Below are 23,845 nucleotides of genomic sequence, written 5' to 3'. Positions count from 1 at the left end.
ACTCTATTACGTGTACGGGTGTGCTTTATTACTTAAACTTCATGGGTGTGTTTCTCTGCTTGTCACTACCACCTATTCCGTTTCACTAAAATTGGTTTGCATGCAGGGGAAACATGGTCCCGACTCTTGAGAATTTTTAGACATATCAGAATAAAACAAGTACAACTTACAAATAGCACTATATAGAATAGCCAGGGACGGTCTCAAAATTTTCTGAAAAATTTTCCTTTTTCACATTCTCACGGGTCCAGCACCCCGCTCCAGTCCCGAGCAACTGCCATAAACTACCATAGGATTAGTAGCATAATGTATACGCATGCAAATAATCACCAATTGAAAGGGGGTCAATCACCTTCTTTTCGTGTGACATTTCGTGTTCTGAACCCACCCTACTTTTCAAGCACAAAACCGAAAGTGAAAATGTTGGCCATAGTTTCGCATTTTCATTCCATATCTGATGAAAAGTGCTACCAGCATTAAAGTGTCATATATCAATGAAATTGACATGAGCCCCTCTATCCACAAAATGAATGCAATAAATATTCTAGCAATTTATACACCTCAAATAACCAGCCAAACCTCAGGTTCTCCCTTTATTTCAAAATTTTGACCCGGGTCTTTCGTTCGAAACTATCCCCTGCCACCAAGAAATTCGAGATGAAAATTTGACAGCTCGGATGGTGGGGGGATTTAGCAGTTAAATTATGCCTTTGCATTGCATTGAAGAACAAAGAGGGTATTATATTTTTTATACAAGTACTAAGCAACATATCTGCATGATCTCTTCATTGTTAATCTTTTATTTACTACAGAAGTTTTAATTGTTCCAGTGAGTGTGACATAATTTATACGTCCCTGTCTGAGATTGTTCTATATGTTGATAGGTATGTGTTTTGTACCTGGATTCCTTCAAGAATTCTTCATCTTATAATCGTATACATATGCTTAAAAAAATACTGAATCTGTTATGCTATAAATAACTCAGTTTATGACTAGTCTTACATAAAGTATCTGCTATAAACAGCTAGGTTATTCTCTCTTGAGAAGTGGACAGGCATAGCCTACATCCACTTCTCCTCTCTTCGCAAGTCCTCATATTTTGATTCTGGAAAACGTAAAAATGTCAGAACCAAAGACGATTTACGCTTCGACCGGTGTTTCGACTTCACTTTCCCTGAATTTTCGTAACAGACCTTTTCTATATTTTAAACATTATTGCATCCATATAAATTTAAAGCAATATGAGCTTTATTTTTTAAAATTTTATTTTGCTGCATAAACCTGTTAGTACGATAAGTCTGCATGTAACTTAAACTTTTATGATAAATAAGGTTGGAAAAAATCATTAATTTTTGTCAGAGAAAAGATATCTCTTCAAAGGAACATATAGCAAATCCATTTTTGTATAGGACAACAATAATTCAATTTCGCTCCAATTAAGGTTCCTGAACAGCCCTTTTCACAAAAATTTGGCGAAAAGAAATTTAAAAACCATGATATTTTTGTCATTTTAGTAGAAAATAACATTTTTGTTAAAAAAATTCTTCATGAAAAGTGCAGGTCATATTGCTTTAAAGTGCAAAAAATGAAAAAATGTTATTTTGAAATTTTTGATATAAATTTGCATTAGAATAGATGAAATGTAACAACTTTTGGTAAGCAACTTTTTCTGTAACTGATTGGAAGATTAATGGAGATTGATCCCTCAATATATCCAGAACTTCCTAGGGATCTTACAAACTATAGACAAATAGAACAACTTCTTAACTAAAAGTTGTTGCATTTGAAACATATTAATGCAGATTTATGTAAAAAAATTCAAAATCAAGAATTGAATTTGAATTAGCTAGGTGACCTAATGCAATTGGTCTTCATCTGTCGTTGTGCGTCGTGCATTAATAATTTTACAATTTTAACTTCTTGAAAACTACGAGGCCAATTGTTATCATTTTTGGTGTGAAGCATCTCTATGGTAAGAAGAATTTAAATTGTGAAATTCATGGCTCTACCAACCCCAGGGCGCCACGGGCAGGGCCAAATATGCAAAAAAAAGCAAAATTTTCAAAAATCTTCATCTCTACTCCCACACATGTGAGGAAAAAACTGAATAAATGGTTAAGATGTCCATGAAGCCCTCTACCAAAATTGTGAAAGTCATGGCCTCTGGGTCAGGGGTTCAGGATCTAGGGTGGGGCCAATATGGCCATATAGTAAAAATGTATTTAATATTTAGATCTTAGAAAATCTTGTCCATGAAGTCTTCTACCTAATTTGTGAAATTCTAAACCCCAGGGACTGGGGTTTAGGCCCTTGGACGGGGTCAGTGTAGCCATATGTTGTAAATGTATTAAATCTTAGAAAATCTTCTTTACTCCCACACATGTGGGGAAAAAATTGAATGCATGGTTATGATGTCCACAAACTCCTCTACCTAAATCATTAAATTCATGGCCCCTGGGTCAGGGGTTCAGGCTGTTTTAATTTTTGCTAAAATTATAGGTTTGATAGTCCTTTTTGAAAGATTTCAGGCAGGAGGTGGTCGTCATTACAATATTATAATTTTTTACTCCAGAATGAAACTTATTTAAATGCATATATGACTATGAGACTCCTCAACAAGTTTGTGTATGGGCTATGGTACTCAGGTGACCATTAAGGCCTATTGGCCTCTTGTTTTTAAAGGAGGCTGGCCATCCCATTACTTTGTTTTTATCAATATCTTTAATCATGAGTTTTAAACAGTTCATTAAATGATATGTTTATTTTTTTTAACATTTAATTAGTACTTAAACATTACTATTCTATTTTTGATAATGATTAATAAAGGATATAGACATCTCATGAGTATTATAAACTAATATGACAAATTATCATTATAAAAATTTATTATGATTTATATATTTATTTATTATAAACACATACATGTTGACTCTACTGATTTACGTGGAAGTCTACCGCTTTTAAGCTCTGTCTCCCACCTACCTCTTTTATTAGAACATCTACTGCTTTTCTTCAAAATACGCTCTTTGTTTTAATAGATAGCCATTATGGAAGCAATTGTTGACCAAAAATCTCATCGGGTTTGAAATTAGTGCGTGACTTTGAATCAGAGGCATACAAACATTTTTTGAAGTTGGGGGAATGATAAGTTTTTAAGCATGTGTATTACATTGAATGATGAGAGAAGCCACTTCCAGCGATTACATTAGTTACAAGACATGCCAATAATATCCTTGCCAAGGATAAGGAAGCTTCGCAATTCAACAAGTGCCTTTAACGATGCCTGAATATATCTTTTAACTTGGCCATAACAGTAAACTTGACTTCCAGTTTATTGCAACATTGCATTATTTGTGATATTTAAAGCATGTAAACATCGTTTTTGACATTGAAAAAGAAAATACAATTTCTTACTAGTTCTTACTTCTCTTAATATGTTAGGATTAATCTATTTTTACTGAAAAAAACTTAGTCAATTGTTGAAGTCTGGACTCAAAAAATTTTTCCACATAAAAATTAGCATAATGAATTTGATGGTTAATGCATGCAAACTTTTTATTGCATGTGTTGATATTTCTAAATTTTAAAAGTCTTTTATATTGTAGTTGGTATCGTAAGTTACTTTTCAGAAACCTTTACAACTTATGTAGTATATAAAAATATGTGTTTTGAAATATACACGAAAAAGACTGCGCGCAATGCTACCGCTTTTTTGGTTCGAAATCTACCTCTTTTTCACCTCTGGAGGTTAACATGTATGATAAATAGTAATTCAACTTTATAACAATTGCACTGTTAAATCTTTCCATCTTCAGAAACACATCTGAAGATAATGGAGACACGTGTTCACTATGGACAGATATTCCAGAGTCCTTACTATTGCAAATATTCTCTTATCTAGAGGCGACAAGTTTAGTGGCGGTTACACAGACTTGCAAGGTAATAATCTTGAAATTATCCGATTATTATTGAATAAAACATGTGAGAATATTCAAATTATATTCAATAGTTTTGTGAAAGGAAAATTTTCCTATTGATGCATTTGATATTTGATGTACAGGTATGGTGCAGAGTAGCGTATGATGAGAGCCTTTGGAAGGCATTGCTGTGGCGACGGTGGAGTATTTGTGGGGTGGAGCTTCCACCGGGGAGAGACAGTTGGTACCAGGAGTACAGACGTCTGTTCTACCACTGCCCTGTGATCCTCAGTGAAACTCTGATGGACCACAGTGATGAAGTTCTCCATGTCAGCTTCTCAAACCGCGGCGACATGTTCTCTACTACTTCCAAAGATGCTTCAATTAAGGTGATGTTACTCCATTTTAAGTGCAATAGGTCTTTTTGTTTACCTGGTTCTATTTTTGATTACAATAAAAGCGACAAGAACAAGCACTCAATTTGTGTCCTAGACTTTGAATATCTCTTACAATCGTTCGATTATTTTGTGTCAATTTGTTGTAGATTTGGCAGGTGGGGTATCCAACAAATCTTAAATATACCAAGGACTTCCGTGAGCTGCTGGGCTGGGACTTCACCCAGTTCTCTTGCTTCAACAAAAGCGACACCATGCTTCTAGTTTCAAGTGTCAAAACAACTGATTTTATGGACAGAAGAGGCTTTGTAGCTATTCTATCCCTCATGCATAGTAGGTCCCTCAAATATGAATTATATTATACATATATAATTATGTATAAATATTGGCCGGGGTTAAGGGCAACATTGAAAATATTAGCCTTCGAGGGACGAAATATTGCCCATCACAAAGCAGAAGAAAATACATTTATATTTGTCCCAAGGGGGCTAATAAAAATTTTTCAAAACAACAATCAACATTTGTTTTTATTGTATGAAAAAACAAACCATATTGAAGAAAGGGTTTGTAAACAAATCGCTGTAATATTTTCTCAGCTCAACATAGAAATCATGAGGTCAATTTTGCAAAAAGTTCATTTTCTAAATATCGTCGGCATTAAAAGGTCTTTGATAATATTCTGTTGCCCTTAGAAATTATGCTACAGATATTCTATCTGTGTTTACTCCTCAGTAAATTGCAAATCCTTGTATCTGTTATGCTAGCAAACCCCTACATTGATCGTCCGTTGTTTAATTGCCTTAATTGATTGCGTGAAATCACCTTGTTTTGGAGTCGCAAAGGTTTATTCACGTCACTGTCAAGGAATCGACAAATCAGAAGTAATTTATTAAAAGCGTGGGAATATTCTCTCGATATCATTCCTAGACTGGTCAATATTTTTGAACATGCTAATATTTCATTTATTGACTATTCTTCTATATAGTGTTATATAGTGAGAATATACTACAAAACATAATAGATAAAATATTTGACCATGTATAGCATATTAATGGTGAAATTGGTCTAATGGGTCACTGTACAATATGCAGTTAACCCTAAACAATGATATCCCTATATATATGCAAACGGCCCCTTTTTAGCTCACCAAGATGAAGTCGGGGGAGCTCATGCTATACCCCCAGCATTGGCGTCCGGACCTGGTTAAAGTTTTTGTTGCAGGTCCTGTATCTAAGTTATTACTTGTCCTATCTTCATCAAACTTGCATGGATGATGCATCTTGACCTACTTATAGACTTGAAAGAATTAGACGCTGAATCTGGGCCATAAATTTCAGATGCTGGAGGAGGTTAAAGTTTTTGGAGCAGGTTAAAGTTTTTGGTACAGGTGCTCTCTGATTGTAATTTTATGCTACTACTGGTCCTAACTTCACCAAACTTGCATGGATGGTGCGTCTTATGATACTGATGCACCCGACAGGCTTGAATGCTGAATCTGAGCCATAAGTTTCAGATGTAAGAGGAGATTAAGGTTTTTAGAGCTGGTTTAAGTTTTTGGAGCAGGTGCCTTTTGATGATTATATCTTAGTTATTACTGATCCTAACTTCACCAAACTTGCATGGATGATGCATCTTATAATACTGATGCACCTGATAGGCTTGAATGCTGAATCTTAGCCCTAGGTTTCAGATGCTGGATGTTTTTTGGAACATGTCACATGTTTTACAGATAATAGTACATCTACTATTTCAAACTAGCTTAGTTGATTTAACTTTAATATACATAAATCGCAGAGGTACATTGTAGCTTGAGATGCAAGGCCTTATCTCCATGTATCAAGAATGCTAAAAAAAATCTCTTACCTCACTCAAACCTGCTTGATAGATGTGTTTCTTATAAAATGGTATAACATGATTCCTATGATATAGTATTGTATGGTATGATATGATACAATATTATATCATATATTATATTGTAAAAAGTTATATGATACGATATGATATTGTGTCAGAATAATCATTTTTTGTACATTAAGATATGATATTTTATTATATGATATTGTTATGTATAGTATTGTATTTTGATATATATTGTAAGTATTATAGGATGCAATATCGTATTTTATATTATTGTCTTGATAAACATTGTATCTTATAATACGTATAAAATGAACATATGATTACCATACAATTTTTAGCTCACCTGAGCTGAAAGCTGAAGTGAGCTTTTCTAATCACTTTTTGTCCGGCGTCCATCTGCCCGTCCATTCGTCCGTCTGTCTGTCTGTCTGTAAACTTTTAACATTTTTTACTTCTTCTCCTGAACCACTTGGCCAATTTCAACCAAACTTGGTTTGTTAAGATAAAAGGGCACGCCCTATTTTAAGGGGAAATAATTAAAATTTATTGAAAATTTGGTGATATTTTTTAAAAATCTTCTTCTCAAAAACCATTTGGCAAGAAAAACTGAAACTTGTGTGGAAGCATCCTCAGATGGAGTAGATTCAAATTTGTTCAAATAATGGTCCCGGGGGTAAGATGGGGCCCCAATGGGGGGGGGGGGGGGTCGGGGTCGAAGTTTTACATAGGAGTATATAGAGTTAATCTTAAAAAAATCTTCTTCTCAAAAAGTATTTGGCCAGAAAATCTGCAACTTGTGTGGAAGCATCCTCAGATAGTGTAGATTCAAGTTTGTTTGAATCATGGTCCCCGGGGTTAAGATGGAGCCACAATGGGGGGGGGGGCATCAAAGTTTTACATAGGAGTATATTGAGTTAATCTTTAAAAATCTTCTTCTCAAAAACCATTTGAACAGAAAAGCTGAAACTTGTGTGGAAGCATCCTCAGATAGTTTAGATTCAATTTTGTTCAAATCATGGTCCCCGGGTGTAAGATGGGGCCACAATGGGAGATCAAAGTATTACATAGAAATTTATAGAGTTAATCTCTGAAAATCTTCTACTAAAAAACCATTAGGCCAGAAAAGCTGAAACTTGCATGGAAGCATCCTAAAATAGTGAAGATTCAAGTTTACTCAAATAATGGTCCCTGGGGGTAAGGTGGGGACACAATGGGAGGGGGGGGGGTCAACTTTTTACATAGGAATATAAAAAGAAATTTTATTTTAAATTTTCTACTCAGATCAGGACTGGCCAGAAAAGCTGTAACTTGTGTGAAGTAGCATCAGGTAGGGTAGATTCAAGTTTGGTCAAATTATGATCCCTGTGGGTAGGGTAGGGGCACAATGGGGACCGGTTAAATCTTTACAAAGGAATATATTGAGAAATATCTTTTTCTAATAAAAACAACATTTTCTTACAAAAGGTGCAACATTAGTGAAAGCAACTTTAGATAGTGTATGGATGCAAATTTGTCAGAATCATATTTTTCAGGAGTAGGATGGAGCCATATGGGGAGGGGGTCCAATTTTACTAAGAAAAACATCTTAAATTCACCAAAACTCAAATGTTATAATATATGGTTTTACAAGCATATATGCAAGCATTTTGACAAATTTTTGATTCTTTAGAATTGTTTAGACTTTGGCTTCTGGACATTTCTTGGGCTTCATAAGTTTGATGTAGGTTTATATCCCATTTGATTTAGATCTTTTTGAGAACTGTAATGCTCAATATGTAAAATGACTATACTGTGACAGAAAGGGATCAATGATGAACAGAATATCAAGGGAAAAAATTAATGTTTTAATATACAGGATCTGTTAGACTACATTGTCCATATTTTTTTTTTTTATATTACTCTGTAAAGCTGATTTTATAATGTGTATTGTTGCTCATGTGAGCAATGTGGCCCATGGGCCTCTTGTTTAACAAACGATATACGATATGTATGCATACAGTATCCATGAGTATCCAAGATCATTAACTTTGATTTTCATATAATATGATATCATATAAAAAGGTGGTCTCATAAAGTTGATGCCAATGCCTCATAAAGATGATGCCTCTCCTTGGTGTGCTTTGTAATCTGTGATTACCTAATACAATGTATGTTTATACAATGAATTTTTAAAAATCTACCATGATTTTAATAATTTTAAAACAAGAGTAAAGAAAAATTAAACATCCTGATTAGTGTTTTAAAAATAGCTTTGATCATGGTTTTTTGTTTTTTTTGGTAATGGTTGACACACTATTAATGATTTTGTAGATCCTGTAACAATGAATTTTGTTCCAGTTTGCAACCCTGTTCTTTCAGTGAATAAATATGAATAGAATGGGTAGACCTTGGTACAATAGTTGATATCGCAGTTCGTACAAGACTCGTTAACATATTTTGTGACTTTGTTAATTGCAAAAATCTCTGCAGTTGAGTAAAAACTTAGTGATCAGAAATAAAATCCGCTCAAAATACAACTTACAAATAATTTATGCACATAAGTTCACCCTCACCTAAATCTATGACGTGTATTATAGACGTAGCATTATGACAGGTAAAGCAAGTTTACATCAGGTAAACAAAATCAGTTTATAATGGGGAAGGCCCATGCACTGGACTTTTGCATTTTTTTAGAGGTTACATTTGTCATGAGTGCAGTCAGGTACATTTTTCTACTTTCTGGACAAAATAAATGACCAGCTGAAGGAGAAAAATGCACCTAAATGTGCTCCTGTATTTTAAAGGCTTTCAAATGTGGGGCAGGGATGAAAAGTCTACTGATCAGGAATAAAATGTAAATAGTGTACCCCTACCATGAATAATGATGTATATCTCCCATGTGATTGTTGTATCTTAGGTAAGAAAGGGATTCTATTAGGGTACATATATCGCAGATTATGTTCATGTAAAATGTAAAACGAAACTTCCAAAGTTTATGTCTTTGCCAATTTACTGGGGTCGGTATTATGCATCATCCTTTAATTATTTTGTCAATCATCATTCATTTGTACATTTCTTTCAGTGTAAATAAAGTTACATGAATTCATAAGATAAATTGAATTGTGGCTGTGATTGTAGTACATGTACAAAATATTTTGTTCTTTCTTCAGATTTACAGATTTTAAGAGTAGTTTCTATGGATCCCTCCCAGCTGTTTGGAGCTTGGCTGGATGACAATACATTCCTTGGAGGATATCTAGAAATAAGCTTAGATAGATTTGCAACCACTGTTCAGATTGAATCATTTCAGGTAGAGTTTATGTATTAGGCTTCATCATTTTTTTGAATACATGTACATGTAATTGTTTAAAGATTAAGAACAAATTATTTTCACTGTTTTTGCCAGAATCAATATGGTGATACTCTTTCAGGTTGATAAGAATTCACCATTACCGAATGATAAAACTCCAGTAGTGGAGGAAGGCATAGGACAAAACCTGTTCACTTTCTCCAGTGAAACAGCCAGCCTAATCAAATTTTTGACAGTGGCCCATGTGTCTAGTACTGATACAAAAAGTTCTTCATCATCACTGCTGAAAACTTGTCATGGAACAGAAGATATTGCAATGAAAACAGAGAGTAAAAAGGAGGAAGCTCTGAACATTTGTTGTAACTGTAACATTAATCACAATGAAAATCAGTCAACAAGTGTGAACATTGACCACAGTTGTAATTGTTTGAGGACATCGTTTGAAGAGTGGAAAAGTGGAGCCAGCACTAAGCCCAGGAATCCATGCATTTCATGTGCCAGTGTCAAACTGGAAGATCATGAATCACCACCAGGTACCTCTCTGAAAAACTTGATATTTGTTACTGGAGAGTTTGCTGTCGCACTCCATCAGCTGGGAATTAAAAACGTAAGTTCAGAAACTTTGTCCAAGCAGATGTCTTTCAGCAGTGAGATGGATGAGATGGAAATATCCGAGGAAAATCACCATATGGTGGTTAATTTTAGTAACAATGATATTCATGTGCAACCTCTTAGAAAATCAGACAAACCAGATCATCTGATTGATCTGTTCGGACATGTGACAGGATTATGTCTCTCAAGAGATTCTAGGCAAGTGGTTGTCTCAAAACTCAAAGTTCTATCTGTTAAAAACATCTTAAGATGTGATCCTTCAATAATTTATAATTATCATAACATACAATACAATTGGCTTATGGTTACTTCTGTAAGTATGTTAATGTTCATGATTACTTTGCAGGTATTTATATCTTAATTATCGTCCTTGGATTGGTAAAGTAGACAGAAATGACCCCTGGGCAACCCCTGACCTTTCACCTTCTATAGAGATCTTGGTGATTGACCTGCTTACCTTAAAAAATGAGGGCGTGCAATATGTAGGTCACAAGGGATATTCCCCTTCCACCATGTGTTGTTTTGTATTTCTGGATGTCAGCAGTGACTATGTTGGAAGGTAATGCAATTGATTAAGTGATGCAGGTACATATTAACAATAGAGCATAAAGATGATATTTGAATTCATGCATATGCAATAAGCAATGATAAAATCATGTAAACTTTTTACAATTTTGACTTCTCCTTGAGAACCATGGAATTTAAAACAAAAAATTACATTTTACAAAATGAATTAAAAAACTAAGCAAGTTTCCTCAAAATTCCATAAAAATGTTCTCTTATTTGTTGTTGCTGTTACATCAGCTGATTTTTTTTAAAAATTTGCAATCTAAAAGGAAATTGTTTTGATTGTAGTGGTAGTGAAGATGCACGAGCATATCTGTGGGATAAGCATTACAAAAACAACATAGCAGTGTATGAGCACTCCTGGGGAGTGGTGAATGCAGTAGGGTTCAACCCTGCCAACCAGGAGTACATGGTCACGGTCAGTGATGACAACACCATCAAGATTTGGAGGTCCAGGTCAGAGATCAGGAAGTTACGCCCTAACTTTGAAACCGCTTCGATCGAAGCAGACAAATTTGTAAGGAAATTCTGAGTCTGTGAAAGTACTCAAACGATCCAGGGTACAGTGGAATCTGAGGAACCATTTATCTGTGATCACTGGGACCAATGCCAACAATCTTGAAATGCAAAGCTGTTTTGCACCCCCCCCCCCTTTTTTGATGAAACTTTGAGCCATTCTTTCTAGTTATTTTTTTAGTATACACACTCTCCTAAATGCTGGTATTTGTATTATTTCTTTTTGTGTATAAATAAACCAATATTGCTGTTGTACATGTATGATAATTAATAAAACATGATAAATTATTGAAGAGGGCTGGATAGTCGTGGCAATCTTTACACTTTACAATGTCCTTGAGAAAGAGAGTATAAATATGTAGGAAAATTTTCAAAATTTAAAGCTAAAATGTTTTGAAATTTTTCGTTACTAAATAATAGTTCATATCTAAAAAATCATTTAAGAAAATTTGAGGTAGTTCTGATGAGTGATTTGTTGATCACTTAAAAATTAGCTTCCTTAAGATCTGTACAAGAATAGCTAGTCTCTTATTAATTTAAACAAACAATGGTTGGGTCAAAAGTTTAAAATTTATCAAGAAATTTGAAATAATAATGTGTCAAAGAGTAGCACTTCAATATTGTATAAGGGCTAACAAAGCTGCTAATAACTTTTTAATAAGAGGCCCATGGGCCTTATCGCTCACCATTAAGAATGTTTTAATCCAAGGATATTTCTACCTGAATATTAAAGCTGACATTAATTCATAATTATGCATTTTTTTCTTCTGTTCTTTGAGTTCTTAATTTATTTTGATACTTTATCGCTGCACACAAGGGATAAGTTTTACAAAATTACTTATGACCACATTTATAAACGCTCATGTTTCATAAACTATCTAGAAGTCTCTATCTAATGATATTAGTGCTCTCTTGAATACCTTCAAATGATGCCTACAATGTATGTTTGATAAGATTTGAAAATGATAGAGAGCATGAATTCAAACCGAAATACAGTAAAATTTGCCAGAAATCTAAAATCTAAAATATAGACTTGAGGAACCTATAAACTACGTGTGATATATAATATGCAATAATGATTTCAAAAATTACACAATATCTTATGATATCAAATCATATGATACAATATCATATTATGAAATGAATTGTATAATTTGCATTGCAAGATATTGTATCATGATTTAATGTCATAAGATATTGTATCATGTTTGACATCAATATGGTATATTAAATGATATCAGGTTACGATACAATCATACAATATCATGATACTATATTGTATGATATGACACAATATGATATCATGATACAGTATTATATAATCTGATCAGGGATGGGGTAATGGTAATTTGTAATGGTAATTGAGTGTAATTAATTACAAATTTTGATGTAATTGAAAGTAATGTGTAAGTAATTTGCCTATTTTTCAATAACATAAAATGGTAATTTAATTACTTTCAAAAAAGAAATGTAATTCAAGTTACTTTTCAATTACTTTCAGTTACACATTGATGATTGTATATAAGAATAAGAAAGCTGTCCAGTATACATTGTCCTCCACACTTCCAACAGTACAAAAATATATAACAATACAAATACAAGAAATGCCAAATAAGGATGAGTACTTAAATGCATTGAACTTTTACAAAATAGACATGAGGTTTTTGATAGGAACTTTTTCATTTATTCACTATTTACTCAAAAGGTTCCTAACTTTATGTCAAATATTAATATCTGTTATGTTTCTGATATTTATCAATTTGTAAGGGACCAAATAATGTTTATGGTATGCTCAATCTTCGTTACTTAAAAATTATGTTTCTGATATTTATCAATTTGTAAGGGACCAAATAATGTTTATGGTATGCTCAATCTCCGTTACCTAAAAATTGAATTTTTTTATTACAAATAAAATCAATGTTATTGAATTGTATAAACTATTAAGTCAATAATGCTTTTTAATTGCCAGTTTCCCTAGAGCTATATGGCTTCAGTTGTTTTTTTTAGCTCACCTGAGCTGAAAGCTCAAGTGAGCTATTCTGATCACATTTTGTCAGTGTGTCCGTCTGTCTGTCTGTAAACCTTTCACATTTTCAACATCTTCTCAAGAACCACTGGGCCAATTTCAACCAAACCTGGCACAAAGCATCCTTAGCCTAAGGGGATTCAAAGTTGTGAAAATTAAGGACCACGCCTTGTTGCAAAGGGAGATGATTAGGAATTATTGAAAAATTTCGAGAAATTTTCAAAAATCTCACAATCCATAAGACCAGGAAAGCTGAAACTTGTGTGGAAGCATCCTCACGTAGTGTAGATTCAAAGTTGTGAAAATCATGACCCTTGGGGGTAGGGTAAGGCCACATTGGGGGTCGACTTTTTACATAGGAATATATAGAGTAAATTTTTAAAAATCTTCTTCTCAGAAAGCAATCAGCCAGGAAAGCTGAAACTTGTGTGGAAGCATCCTTGGGTTGTGTAAATTCCAGGTTGTGAAAATCATGACTCCCGAGGGTAGGATTGAAGCATTCTCAGGTAGTGAAATTCAAAATTGTGAAAATCATGACCCTTTGGGGTAGAATGGGGCCACAATGGGGAAACAAATTTTTACAGAGGAATATTAAGAGTAAATCTTAAAGAAATCTTCTTCTCAGAGACAAATTTTTAGATAGGAATATATAGAAAATATCTTTAAATCTTTAAAAAAACAAAAACAAAAAAAGAACAAAAAAAACATTTGCCTAGAAAATCTGTAACTTTAGTGAAAGCAACTTCAGATAGTGTAGATCCAAATTTGTTCAAATGAAAATCTTTAGGAGTAGTGTGGAGCCACATTGGGGATTCAATTGTACAAAGGAAAACATTTTAATTACTAGTATTCACAAAAACTGAGATATTATTATCCCCTCGCGCAACTTGTTGCGAAGGGGATATAGCATCGCTACCGTGCGTGTGTGTGTTCGTATGTGTGTGTGTGTGTGTGTGTGTGCACTCCATTTCAATTTTCTAGTAAATTAAAAAAAACACCTTCCAATAGAATTTTCCCAACCTTTGCACAAATATTCCTCATCGTAAAAGATTAAAACAAATGCAGTGTCATTAATTGGTCAAATTTTTATGCAAAAACTTAGATAAAATTACACCATTGTAAAGGAGGGGGGCATACATTATGACAAAATTCGTTCAAAACTAAAAATATTTATCATAGATTGCACACTTCTGTAAAATAACAAATAAAAAATGCATGTGCCTTTCCTAACCATTAATACTATTACAAATTATCATTTCATTAAATCAATGTCATAATCAATTTTGTATAGAGTACGAGTTATCAATCGAAATTTCTGAGTAAGAGTTATCAATCACCAGAACGAAAGGTAGCAAGGGACAGTTTCGCATAAAGTACCCGTCAATATTTTAGTAAAAATGAGTGTTACTGTATTTGAGGGCCTGTATGTTCTATGAAAATTAGTGAATTGATTATAGGTGATAATTTTATGGTAGCAGGGAGTCATTCCTGTATTTTGGTGTAAAGCATGTAGCAGGCTTGGGGCGAATTACATTGTAAAGTAATGCATTACATTGCCATTACTTCATTAATTTGGGCATTAAATTACCATTACCATTACTTGATTTTCTTGAAGTAATTTAATGCATTACATTACCATTACATGAGTAAAGTAATGCATTACCATTATCATTACTTTTTTTTTTAAAGTAAAGCTAATAAAGAGTTTTTGCAATTGTTTCAAATATACAACACTCTTTGACATATCTACAGCTTCATGCTCAGTATCAGGTTCAAATTCAATGTATAAACAAGAGTCATTCTTTATTTGCACAATATATAATCATATTGTGGCAATATGAACAACATATTACATAAGTAAAATGATATTTATAGACATTTGGCATGATACAATATCAGATATGAAATAGAGACACAGGATAACATGCATAACAAAAAACAATTTATGAAATAATGTTGCGGTTTTTAAAAGCTGAATATAGATATATCCCCAGATTACACAAATCTTTATAATTTTGGACACTTACTTTTATTAGCTCACCGAGACGAAGTCAGGGGGAGCTTATGCTATACCCTCGGCGTCGGCGTCGGCGTCCGGACCTGGTTAAAGTTTTTGTTGCAGGTCCTGTATCTAAGCTATTACTTGTCCTATCTTCACCAAACTTGCATGGATGATGCATCTGGACCTACTTATGGACTTAAAAGACTTGGATGCTGAATCTGAGTCCTAAATTTCAGATGCTGGAGGAGGTTAAGGTTGTTGGACCAGGTTAAAGTTTTTGTTGCAGGTGCCCTTTGATAGCAATATCTAAGTAACTGCAGGTCTGTACTTCACCAAACTTGCATGGATGGTGTTTCTTATGATACTGATGCACCAGACAGGCTTGAGTGCTGAATCTGAGCTATAGGTTTCGGATGCTGGAGGAGGTTAAGGTTTTTAGAGCTGGTTAAAGTTTTTGTTGCAGGTGCCCTCTGATGATTATATCTTAGTTACTACTTGTCCTAACTTCACCAGACTTCCATGGATGGTGCGTCTTATGATACTGATGCACCAGGCAGGCTTGAATGCTGAATCTGAGCCATAGGTTTCGGATGCTGGTGGAGGTTAAGGTTTTTAGAGCTGGTTAAAGTTTTTGAAACAGGTGCTCTCTGATGATTATATCTTAGTTATTACTTGTCCTAACTTCACCAGATTTCCATGGATGGTGCGTCTTATGATACTGATGCACCTGACAGGCTTGAATGCTGAGTCTGAGCCTTAGGTTTCAGATGCTGGATATGGTTAAGTTTTTTGGAACAGGTCACATGTTGAATTGATAATAGTACTATTTCAAACTTGCATAGTTGATTAAACTGTAATATGAATGAATCACAGAGGAAGCTTCAGATGCAGAGCTTGATCTCCATTATCAAGGATGCTAAAAAATATATCTTAGTTATTACAGGTCCTAACTTCACCAAACTTGAATGGATGGTGTGTCTTATGATACAGATGCACCTGACAGGCATGGATGTTGAATCTGAGCCAAAGGTTGCGGATGCTGGAGCAGGTTAAGGTTTTAATTTCTAGTGCCCTCTGATGATGATATCTTAGTTATTACTGGTCTGAACTTCACCAAACTTGCATGGAGATGCGTCTTATGTATACTGATGCACCTGACAGGCTTGAATGCTGAATCTGAGCCATAGGTTTCGGATGCTGGATGAGGTTTAGTTTTTTATGGAACAGGTCACATGTTAAATAGATGATACCTTGCATAGTTGATTTTTTTTCGATTTGAACATATTTTATTATGCAAAATAATATTTACATAATAGGATTGGGCAGCAGGCAAAGCCTATTTAAGCCTTCTCCACTAGGTACAAGGTAGTCATATGTATAAAATACAAGAATTGTGGAGTTAAATGATACAATTAAGAATACATGATTTTTTTGTGTAGCAAAGTGAACAAAAGAAAAAAAGAGGGAAAAAAAAGATAAAATTGACAAAACCGGTTATAACAAAAGTAGAACAGAATTATCAAGTTTTGTCAATAAGGTTACAGCATATATATATAAATATAGGTATATGCATAATTTTGTTTACATTTTCAGTATATGTGTTAATTACATTATTTTCTTTACACAAATCTTCTGGATTTTTTAATGTATTCATGTACAAGCTTGAACAATTTAACATTTTCATCATATGAAACATCATTATCTCCATAAAGTAATAGATCTAAGGTAATTGGTTTTTGGAGATTTAACATAGATATTTGATGAAATAGACAATTTCTTTCATCATTATATTTTGGGCACTCAAAGAAAAAATGATTTGCATTTTCAGTATGAAAACCACAATAATCACAAACAGAATTTTCTCGAATAAAATCACTAAATAAGTCAGCATTTAAACTGCTAGCATTATTTCTTAGTTGACAATGTATAATGTTTTCCCTCCGATTCCCTAAATTAAAAAGTTTTGTTGGAGTCTTAAAAAAATGTTTCTTAATAGCATTTGAAAAGCAAGCCAACTTTGGAAGACTTCTAATAGCTAGTGGAAGATCATTCCATAGCTTAACTGTAGATGGTATGAAACTTTTTAAATAAGATGTTGTTCTGGCTTGAGGGATAGTGTAAGTAGATTCATCATGATTTCTTAAAGGATATGGGGTTATAGGTGGAATACATGGTTCTAAAAGATTTTCAAGGTAAGTAGGTACCATGTGGTTTACCATCTTATAAAACAAAATTAACTTGTGCACTTTTCTTCTTTCTGATAACATATCCCATCCCAATTCATAATACAACTTTGTTCTAGAGGAATTGATTCTTAAGCCTGTGATAATTCTAGCTGCTGTGATTTGAACATCTTCTAAAAGATCTGATTCCCTGTCATTGCAGTTGTCCCAAATAACATCGCCATATTCTAAAACAGGTCGGATAAAGGACAGATATATTTTATTAATGCATCGCGACAAAGTGTGTGTTTGAGCATACGCAACTTGTTTAATCTACTACAAGCCTTTTCATATATGCCTTGTATATGTAATTTCCAGTTTGCATCAGACTGGAAATTAAGTCCTAAATGAACATGATTATTTTGTATTGTAATATCAGGACCATTATTACCAAATTTAATAGTAGGATGAGGAATATTTTTCCGAGTAAAGTTTAAGTTTATAGTTTTTTTAGGATTAAAATCAACCATCCATTTTTTGGACCATTTATCTAACTTGTCGAGATCCTTTGTTAGAGAATCTGCTGCTTCCATAATATCCTGATCAACAATAACATAGAGTGATGTGTCATCAGCAAATAGTCGAACATTATTGGACAAGTCAGAGGCAATATCATTAATGTACAATAGGAATAAGAATGGCCCTAACACTGATCCTTGTGGGGCACCAGAGTTAGTTATAGGACCCAATGAAGATGTAAAACCATCTAAGACTACCTTTTGTTTTCTATTCCATAGATAATTTTTTACCCAGTTAATAATTTGACTTGAAATGCCATACTGTTTTAATTTAAGAATGATACCCTCATGCCAAACCCTATCAAAAGCTTTGGATATAGTTGATTTAACTATATTATAAATGAAACGCAGAGGTTGCTTCAGATGCAGAGCCTGATCTCCATTATCAAGGATGCTAAAGAAATCTCCTACCTCACTCAAACCCGCTCAATAGATAGATGTGTTTGTTGATAAATGATATAACATGATTCCTATGATATAGTATTGTATGGTATGAAACAATATTGTTTAAAATTATACAATATAATATCATATGTAATATTATAAAAAGTTATATGATTCAATATGATTTTGTATCAATTTTTTTGATATTTTATGTTATGATATTGTATCATGATATCGTTATGTATAGTATTGTATTTTGTGATACAATATTGTATAATATTATATTGTATTATTAATTTATTATTTTATCACATTATACTATTACATAAGATATTGCAAAATATAATATTGTATCCTATGATACAATATTGTATATTCTATAATATTGTATCATATGATATTGTATAAATATGCTATTAGTTTCTGTAATATAGAATTATATCACATGAAATTGTATAATATGATACTGTAATATTATATGATATTGTATCATACGATATTGTATAATATGATATTGTTTTATAATATGATATATTATCACATTGATACTGTATCATTTTTGATACATAATATGATATTGTATCATATGATACAATATAATTTGAAACAACATTGTATCGTATCATATGATACAATATGTATAATATAATATTGTATTATATAATATTTTACTTTATCACATAATTTTGTATCATTTGATTTGATACAATGTTGTATCAAATTATATTGTATCATATGATACAATATCATATTATGTATAAAAAATGATACAGTATCATACAATTTCATACTGTATTATACAATATAATATCATATGTTTCAATGTTATGATGTATTATGTTATATGATATTGTAATATAAATTACTATATTGTTTTATATATTATGATATTGTATTATGTGATCAAATACAATAACGTTTATAAATAGTGCCTGTTTTGGAGGGTAACTGTTGAAATTGACACCCCGAGACAACCATTGTCAACCGATGCGAAGCGGAGGTTGAATATGGTTTTCGAGGGGTGTCAATTTCAACAGTTACCCTCCCAAAGAGGCACTATTTATTTTATTATACTGAATGTCTTAATTTTAAAGAAACTTTTACTGCTTTTATATAGAAATGAAGTGAATTCTACGGCACACCGTAGGCGCATAATTAATGCGCATCTAACAATTCGTTGTGTTAGCCGTTGCCAAGTGTGTTGCTATCGCTGAGGGTAATGGAACGAATTACCAACTGTGTCTAAACCAATCAGATTTCAGTATTTAACATGAAAGTATAATTAAATACAATGTCATATCATACGTTACAATATCATCTCTCATCATTGTTTATTATGGTATTTTATTGTATTATATGATAGATGTTGTAAATATGATAGGATGCAATATTTAATTTTATATTATTGTATTGATTAACATCTGAACATATGATTATAATACAATTTTTTAACATATGATATACGATATTGTGTCAAAAACAGAATCCATGAATATCCAAGATCAAAGAGTATGATTTTCATTTAATATGATAAAGGTGGTCTCGTAAAGGTGAAGTCTCATAAGGGTGATGTCTCGTCTCGGTGAGCTTTGTAATCTGTGATTACCTATGTTTAATTTATAAACAGATGGTTTTCCCCAGTTATATTTCTTAATATATTTGAATCGTATTTCTTTTTACGGAGGACAATTTAAGACAAAAGATTGCTGTTGCACTTTATGATTGAAGATTCAATGGGTTCATCTTTTAAATGCATCCTTCTTCCGGGCTATACTAAATAAATGTTTTGCAGTAGCAGTCATATTAAGCTTGGACTGGAAAATACTGTTTGACGATCCTTATCTTAGGATATATTAAGTGCAATAATAGATTAAATACATAAATCTTGTATTTTCTATCAGTCCAAACTAATGTACAGTATAATTAATATACAAGAGAGAGAGAGAGAGAGAGAGAGAGAGAGAGAGAGAGAGAGAGAGAGAGAATAAGTAAGATTATTTTCAAATGGGTTATAATATTGGAAGTGATATTGATTTTCATCGTGCATTCATTTTGCTTTTAAAGGTGCAGGTCTGTCTCCTATTCTATTGTGACATAGTGAAGGGAAGGGGATTGGGGTGTTTAGCACTTCTTATAACAATAGATTATTTTGATACTTAGATTATCCTGGGGGCATAGTTTGTTGTTGACACATTTCTTATTGAAGTGCAAACTAATTGGAGTAAATTGTTTAAATGATTAAAAACTCTTAATAACAACACTCTTAAAAATGTTATGAAATTGTGCTGTTATCTTTAGTAATATAAACAGTTCAAAAATGAAGTTTAAAAAACCTTTTTTAATAAAACATGTACAATTAAAACATTTTTTTCTTAATTAGATTTTTTTCTTTCTTCTTGAAAAATATATTTAATCAAATTCAATTTCAACTATTCATTTATTCATCACATTTTTTAAAGTGAACATGCATAAAAATGCAAAGTAATGCCATGTAATGCCAGCATTACACTAGATTTTGGAAAGTAATGCATTACATTAGCATTACTTGTAATGCTAATTTTGAGGCAATACACATTACTAGCATTACTTTGAAAACATGTAATGCATTGCAATGCATTACCATTACATTTAGCATTACCCCAAGCCTGGCATGTAGGTCCCATAGTGTTATAGGGGGTGCTTGGGAGTCAGATGCGAAACGGCGGCTGTTGACAGGTGTGCTCACTTTCATGCAAGAAGAAAGTAGGGCAGACGGTAAGTGAAATAGTGTGAAAATGACATGGATGGGAGGTGGGGCGGTACAGACTGGCAGGGAGGGGACATGTTAGACTACAGGTTGCACCCTGTCACGGGGGTCATCTCTCTGCAGGGAATACGGTAGGGTGGGGGTCTAAATGGGCCAAAATGGGTAAAATTTTGACATTACACAGGGGGGTCAATAAGACATTTTATTTGACCAGAAAAAAATATGGGTGTCATTTTGGGTAAATTTTTAACCTTAATGTCCTTCCTTAAGTCTAACAGGTAGTTACAAGTCATTTTGATCCAGGTGCAAATTATATTTTTCCCGCAACATAGCGCTAAATGGGGGTACCCCCACCCCACAATTTCATGCATCAAAAAAACTGTCCCCTGCTACCTTCAAGCATAGGTCAAAATTATAAATTCCCCCCAAAATAGTTTTAGTGACATATCTGTGTTGCATAAGATGCTGTTAGTTCCAATAGGCCAGATTTTGTCCTCTGTTGTATCTGTTTACACTCATTTTTGACTTTGTAGCCAAGGAAAGATAACTCTAATATTTGGCTAGGAATAGGCAGTGATTACTAAGCCTGGTGAATAGCACAATGGACGGACCTGCAGACACTGGGGGCTCTTGGTAACAGTATTTTTGGCTTGTGCTGCCCCATCACTTCATTTTATTAATTAATTAAGCAGATTATTAATTAAATTATCAATTAAAATGGCCCATTGATCTTTCCTTATTCTTAATTACAGGTACTTGACCATATTTGCATGGTTTTTACCTCTGCATCTCTAATGTAATTATGTCTGCAGTTTACGAAATCAATTTAACGGAAGAGCAGAAAGCTCAGTTAATTCATATCTAAAATTGAAAGGAAGGTCAAAAGGACCAATTTTTGTCATTTTTGGTTAGGCAGCCTTAACGAGTCAGGGTATGGGGTTTTTCGCCCCGTCATCAATAGCAAACAACACAAAGTATTAGTGCACAGATTTTATTTTTTTATACAAGGACATCATATTGACAAAAATTTACATGTTTCTCATCTGTGTCACTGTAAAATTTGTATAAACACACAGCATTTGTCTATTGAGCCGCAGTCTGTAAACAATTCACGGAAAACATGTAAGTCGTTAAGGAGATGCATGGGTCATGAACCTTATCCGCAGTGTCTGTTTCCATAAGGTAGTATGATGTTTCTGTTAAGGTTTAGCGGTTAATTCCTCACGCATGCTCATTTGCCCTGTTTTCTCTTTCGTTATTGTAGAGGGAGAGTTCTCGGAGTTTTCGGTTCATTTTCTTCTTCCTCCCAAAGTGTCGAGTGGTCTTGTACTTCATTGTTTTCTTTCATAGGCTGTGGTACTGCCTCAGGCGATCGAGCTGTGTCATCTTCCGGTGGAATGGTCCTGCATGGTCCCAGCGCACACCGACCTTGTTGGCAATGAAAGATGAGGAAGATCCAGTGCCGTGAGTAGAGGTATGAACTGCAGAGTGACACAGTGCGGTGAAGTTTCTGGCCCAAGTGGTATTCTTCGGTGCATAAGTGAACACTGTCTGATGGAGACTCTCACATTTATTAGTAGTTAAGAGTCTGCAGATTTTTGGTAAGTTTTGGCCCAGTATCTGCTTATTGATGACCCTCTGTAAGCTGGAAATGTCTTCAGGTTCCAGGTCCAGGTGCCTTCCATAAGGTAGGAATTTGGCGCTGTAAGTAGGTAGGTGGGCATTGCACGTAAACGACATTCTGCGACAGTGGTCATGGACTCCAGAAAAGCATGGCAGAATGTTGGATATGGCCTGCTCAGCCTTATGTATGAAAAGTTCATCAGACTTGCACAGTTTTCTTATGTGCACCAGTTCATATCGAACTCGTGCTCGCACACATGTTGCCAGTCTCTGAATAAAAGCATCTCTGTTGCTACCGGGTGGGAGGGGGGACTTTAGCTTTATGCTCCTGATGTTCTTTTGCAGGTTCCTTAGCTTATGAATAAAGCACTTGTACTGTATGATTTCAGTGCCAGTCGCTGCGGAATAGTCTCTGAGTGTCTTATCAAGTTGTGCAGAGGAGTCACTGGTTACTGATCTGACATTGAAAATGTTCTCCTCGCGCAGGGAATCTAAGTTTCTCCTCACAAGGGTAGCTTCACTTGATGCAATGGTCTCATCACTCTCATAATTTTTCTTGCAGTTCCGGTGGTCACAGGATCTTTTACTACAGAGCTTGTTGGCAGTCTGTAGCACCAGCACCAGCTTCCGGGGAGTGTTGTTCTCTACAAGGGGTGAGAAGCTCTGAGTCCCAGCCTCGAAGCTGGCCTGTGGTCTGTTGTTATATGACGTGTCAGTCTCCAAGTCGACTTCCGTTTCCTCCCTTCCTGCCAAGCGGTTCACCCTCCTCACGTATCGTTGGTTTTCTCGCATGCTCTCAGAGTTAATTTCTTCCACTCGGTCACAGAGTGAGTTCAGTTTTCGCTGCATTCCCCTTATATCAGGTGCCTTAACGTTAAGGCAGCTGAGAATGAAACTAGTGTCTGACACTCCAACCTTTGTTTTTAGACAGCCGAGTAGAAGGGCCTCATTGAGGGTTCCAGTCTCCGGTCCTCTAGATTTCTTGTGTGTATCGTACAGCTGCACCTGACTAGAGCTGAACCGACAGGTAAGACACTTGGACTGGCCTGTTATGCAAAGTCCTTGTCTCTTGGAAATGCTGAAGTTCATTTTAGGGCTACTGCAGTAATGGTGGACTGCTGTTTCTTGCAGTAGCGTGGTCAGTGATTGTACGTTGACTATAATGTTT

The 23,845-nt window shown here is 34.2% G+C and overlaps 2 protein-coding genes across 10 annotated transcripts in view; both read left to right on the top strand.

Annotated features, from left to right (window-relative positions):
* The first annotated feature begins 612 nt into the window (after positions 1-612).
* Positions 613-11,449, top strand: LOC128177738 (F-box/WD repeat-containing protein 5-like). The gene is made up of 8 exons (XM_052844570.1): positions 613-736; positions 3,816-3,939; positions 4,061-4,306; positions 4,462-4,645; positions 9,322-9,461; positions 9,583-10,271; positions 10,420-10,632; positions 10,929-11,449. The coding sequence occupies exons 1-8, from the start codon at positions 705-707 to the stop codon at positions 11,170-11,172; spliced, it is 1,872 nt and encodes a 623-aa protein (XP_052700530.1). The 5' UTR covers positions 613-704; the 3' UTR covers positions 11,173-11,449.
* Positions 11,450-20,748: 9,299 nt separating this feature from the next.
* Positions 20,749-23,845, top strand: part of LOC128175359 (uncharacterized) — a 60,891-nt gene continuing 57,794 nt past the window's right edge. For 6 of the 9 annotated variants that reach the window (XR_008242672.1, XR_008242670.1, XR_008242675.1 and 3 more), the window contains exons 1-3: positions 20,749-22,528; positions 23,240-23,504; positions 23,605-23,704. The gene's annotated coding sequence lies outside the window, so the exon portion shown is untranslated. Of the gene's footprint in view, positions 22,529-23,239; positions 23,505-23,604; positions 23,705-23,845 lie in introns of those variants that run through there. The other 3 variants (XM_052840923.1, XM_052840921.1, XM_052840922.1) reach the window with 3 other exon arrangements.

The sequence above is a fragment of the Crassostrea angulata genome, chromosome 3 (genome assembly GCF_025612915.1).
Source record: "Crassostrea angulata isolate pt1a10 chromosome 3, ASM2561291v2, whole genome shotgun sequence".
In the NCBI taxonomy this organism is placed as follows: domain Eukaryota; kingdom Metazoa; phylum Mollusca; class Bivalvia; order Ostreida; family Ostreidae; genus Magallana; species Magallana angulata.
The sequence above is the reverse complement of the archived record's forward strand: the minus strand, read 5'-3'. Positions and strand labels throughout refer to the sequence as shown.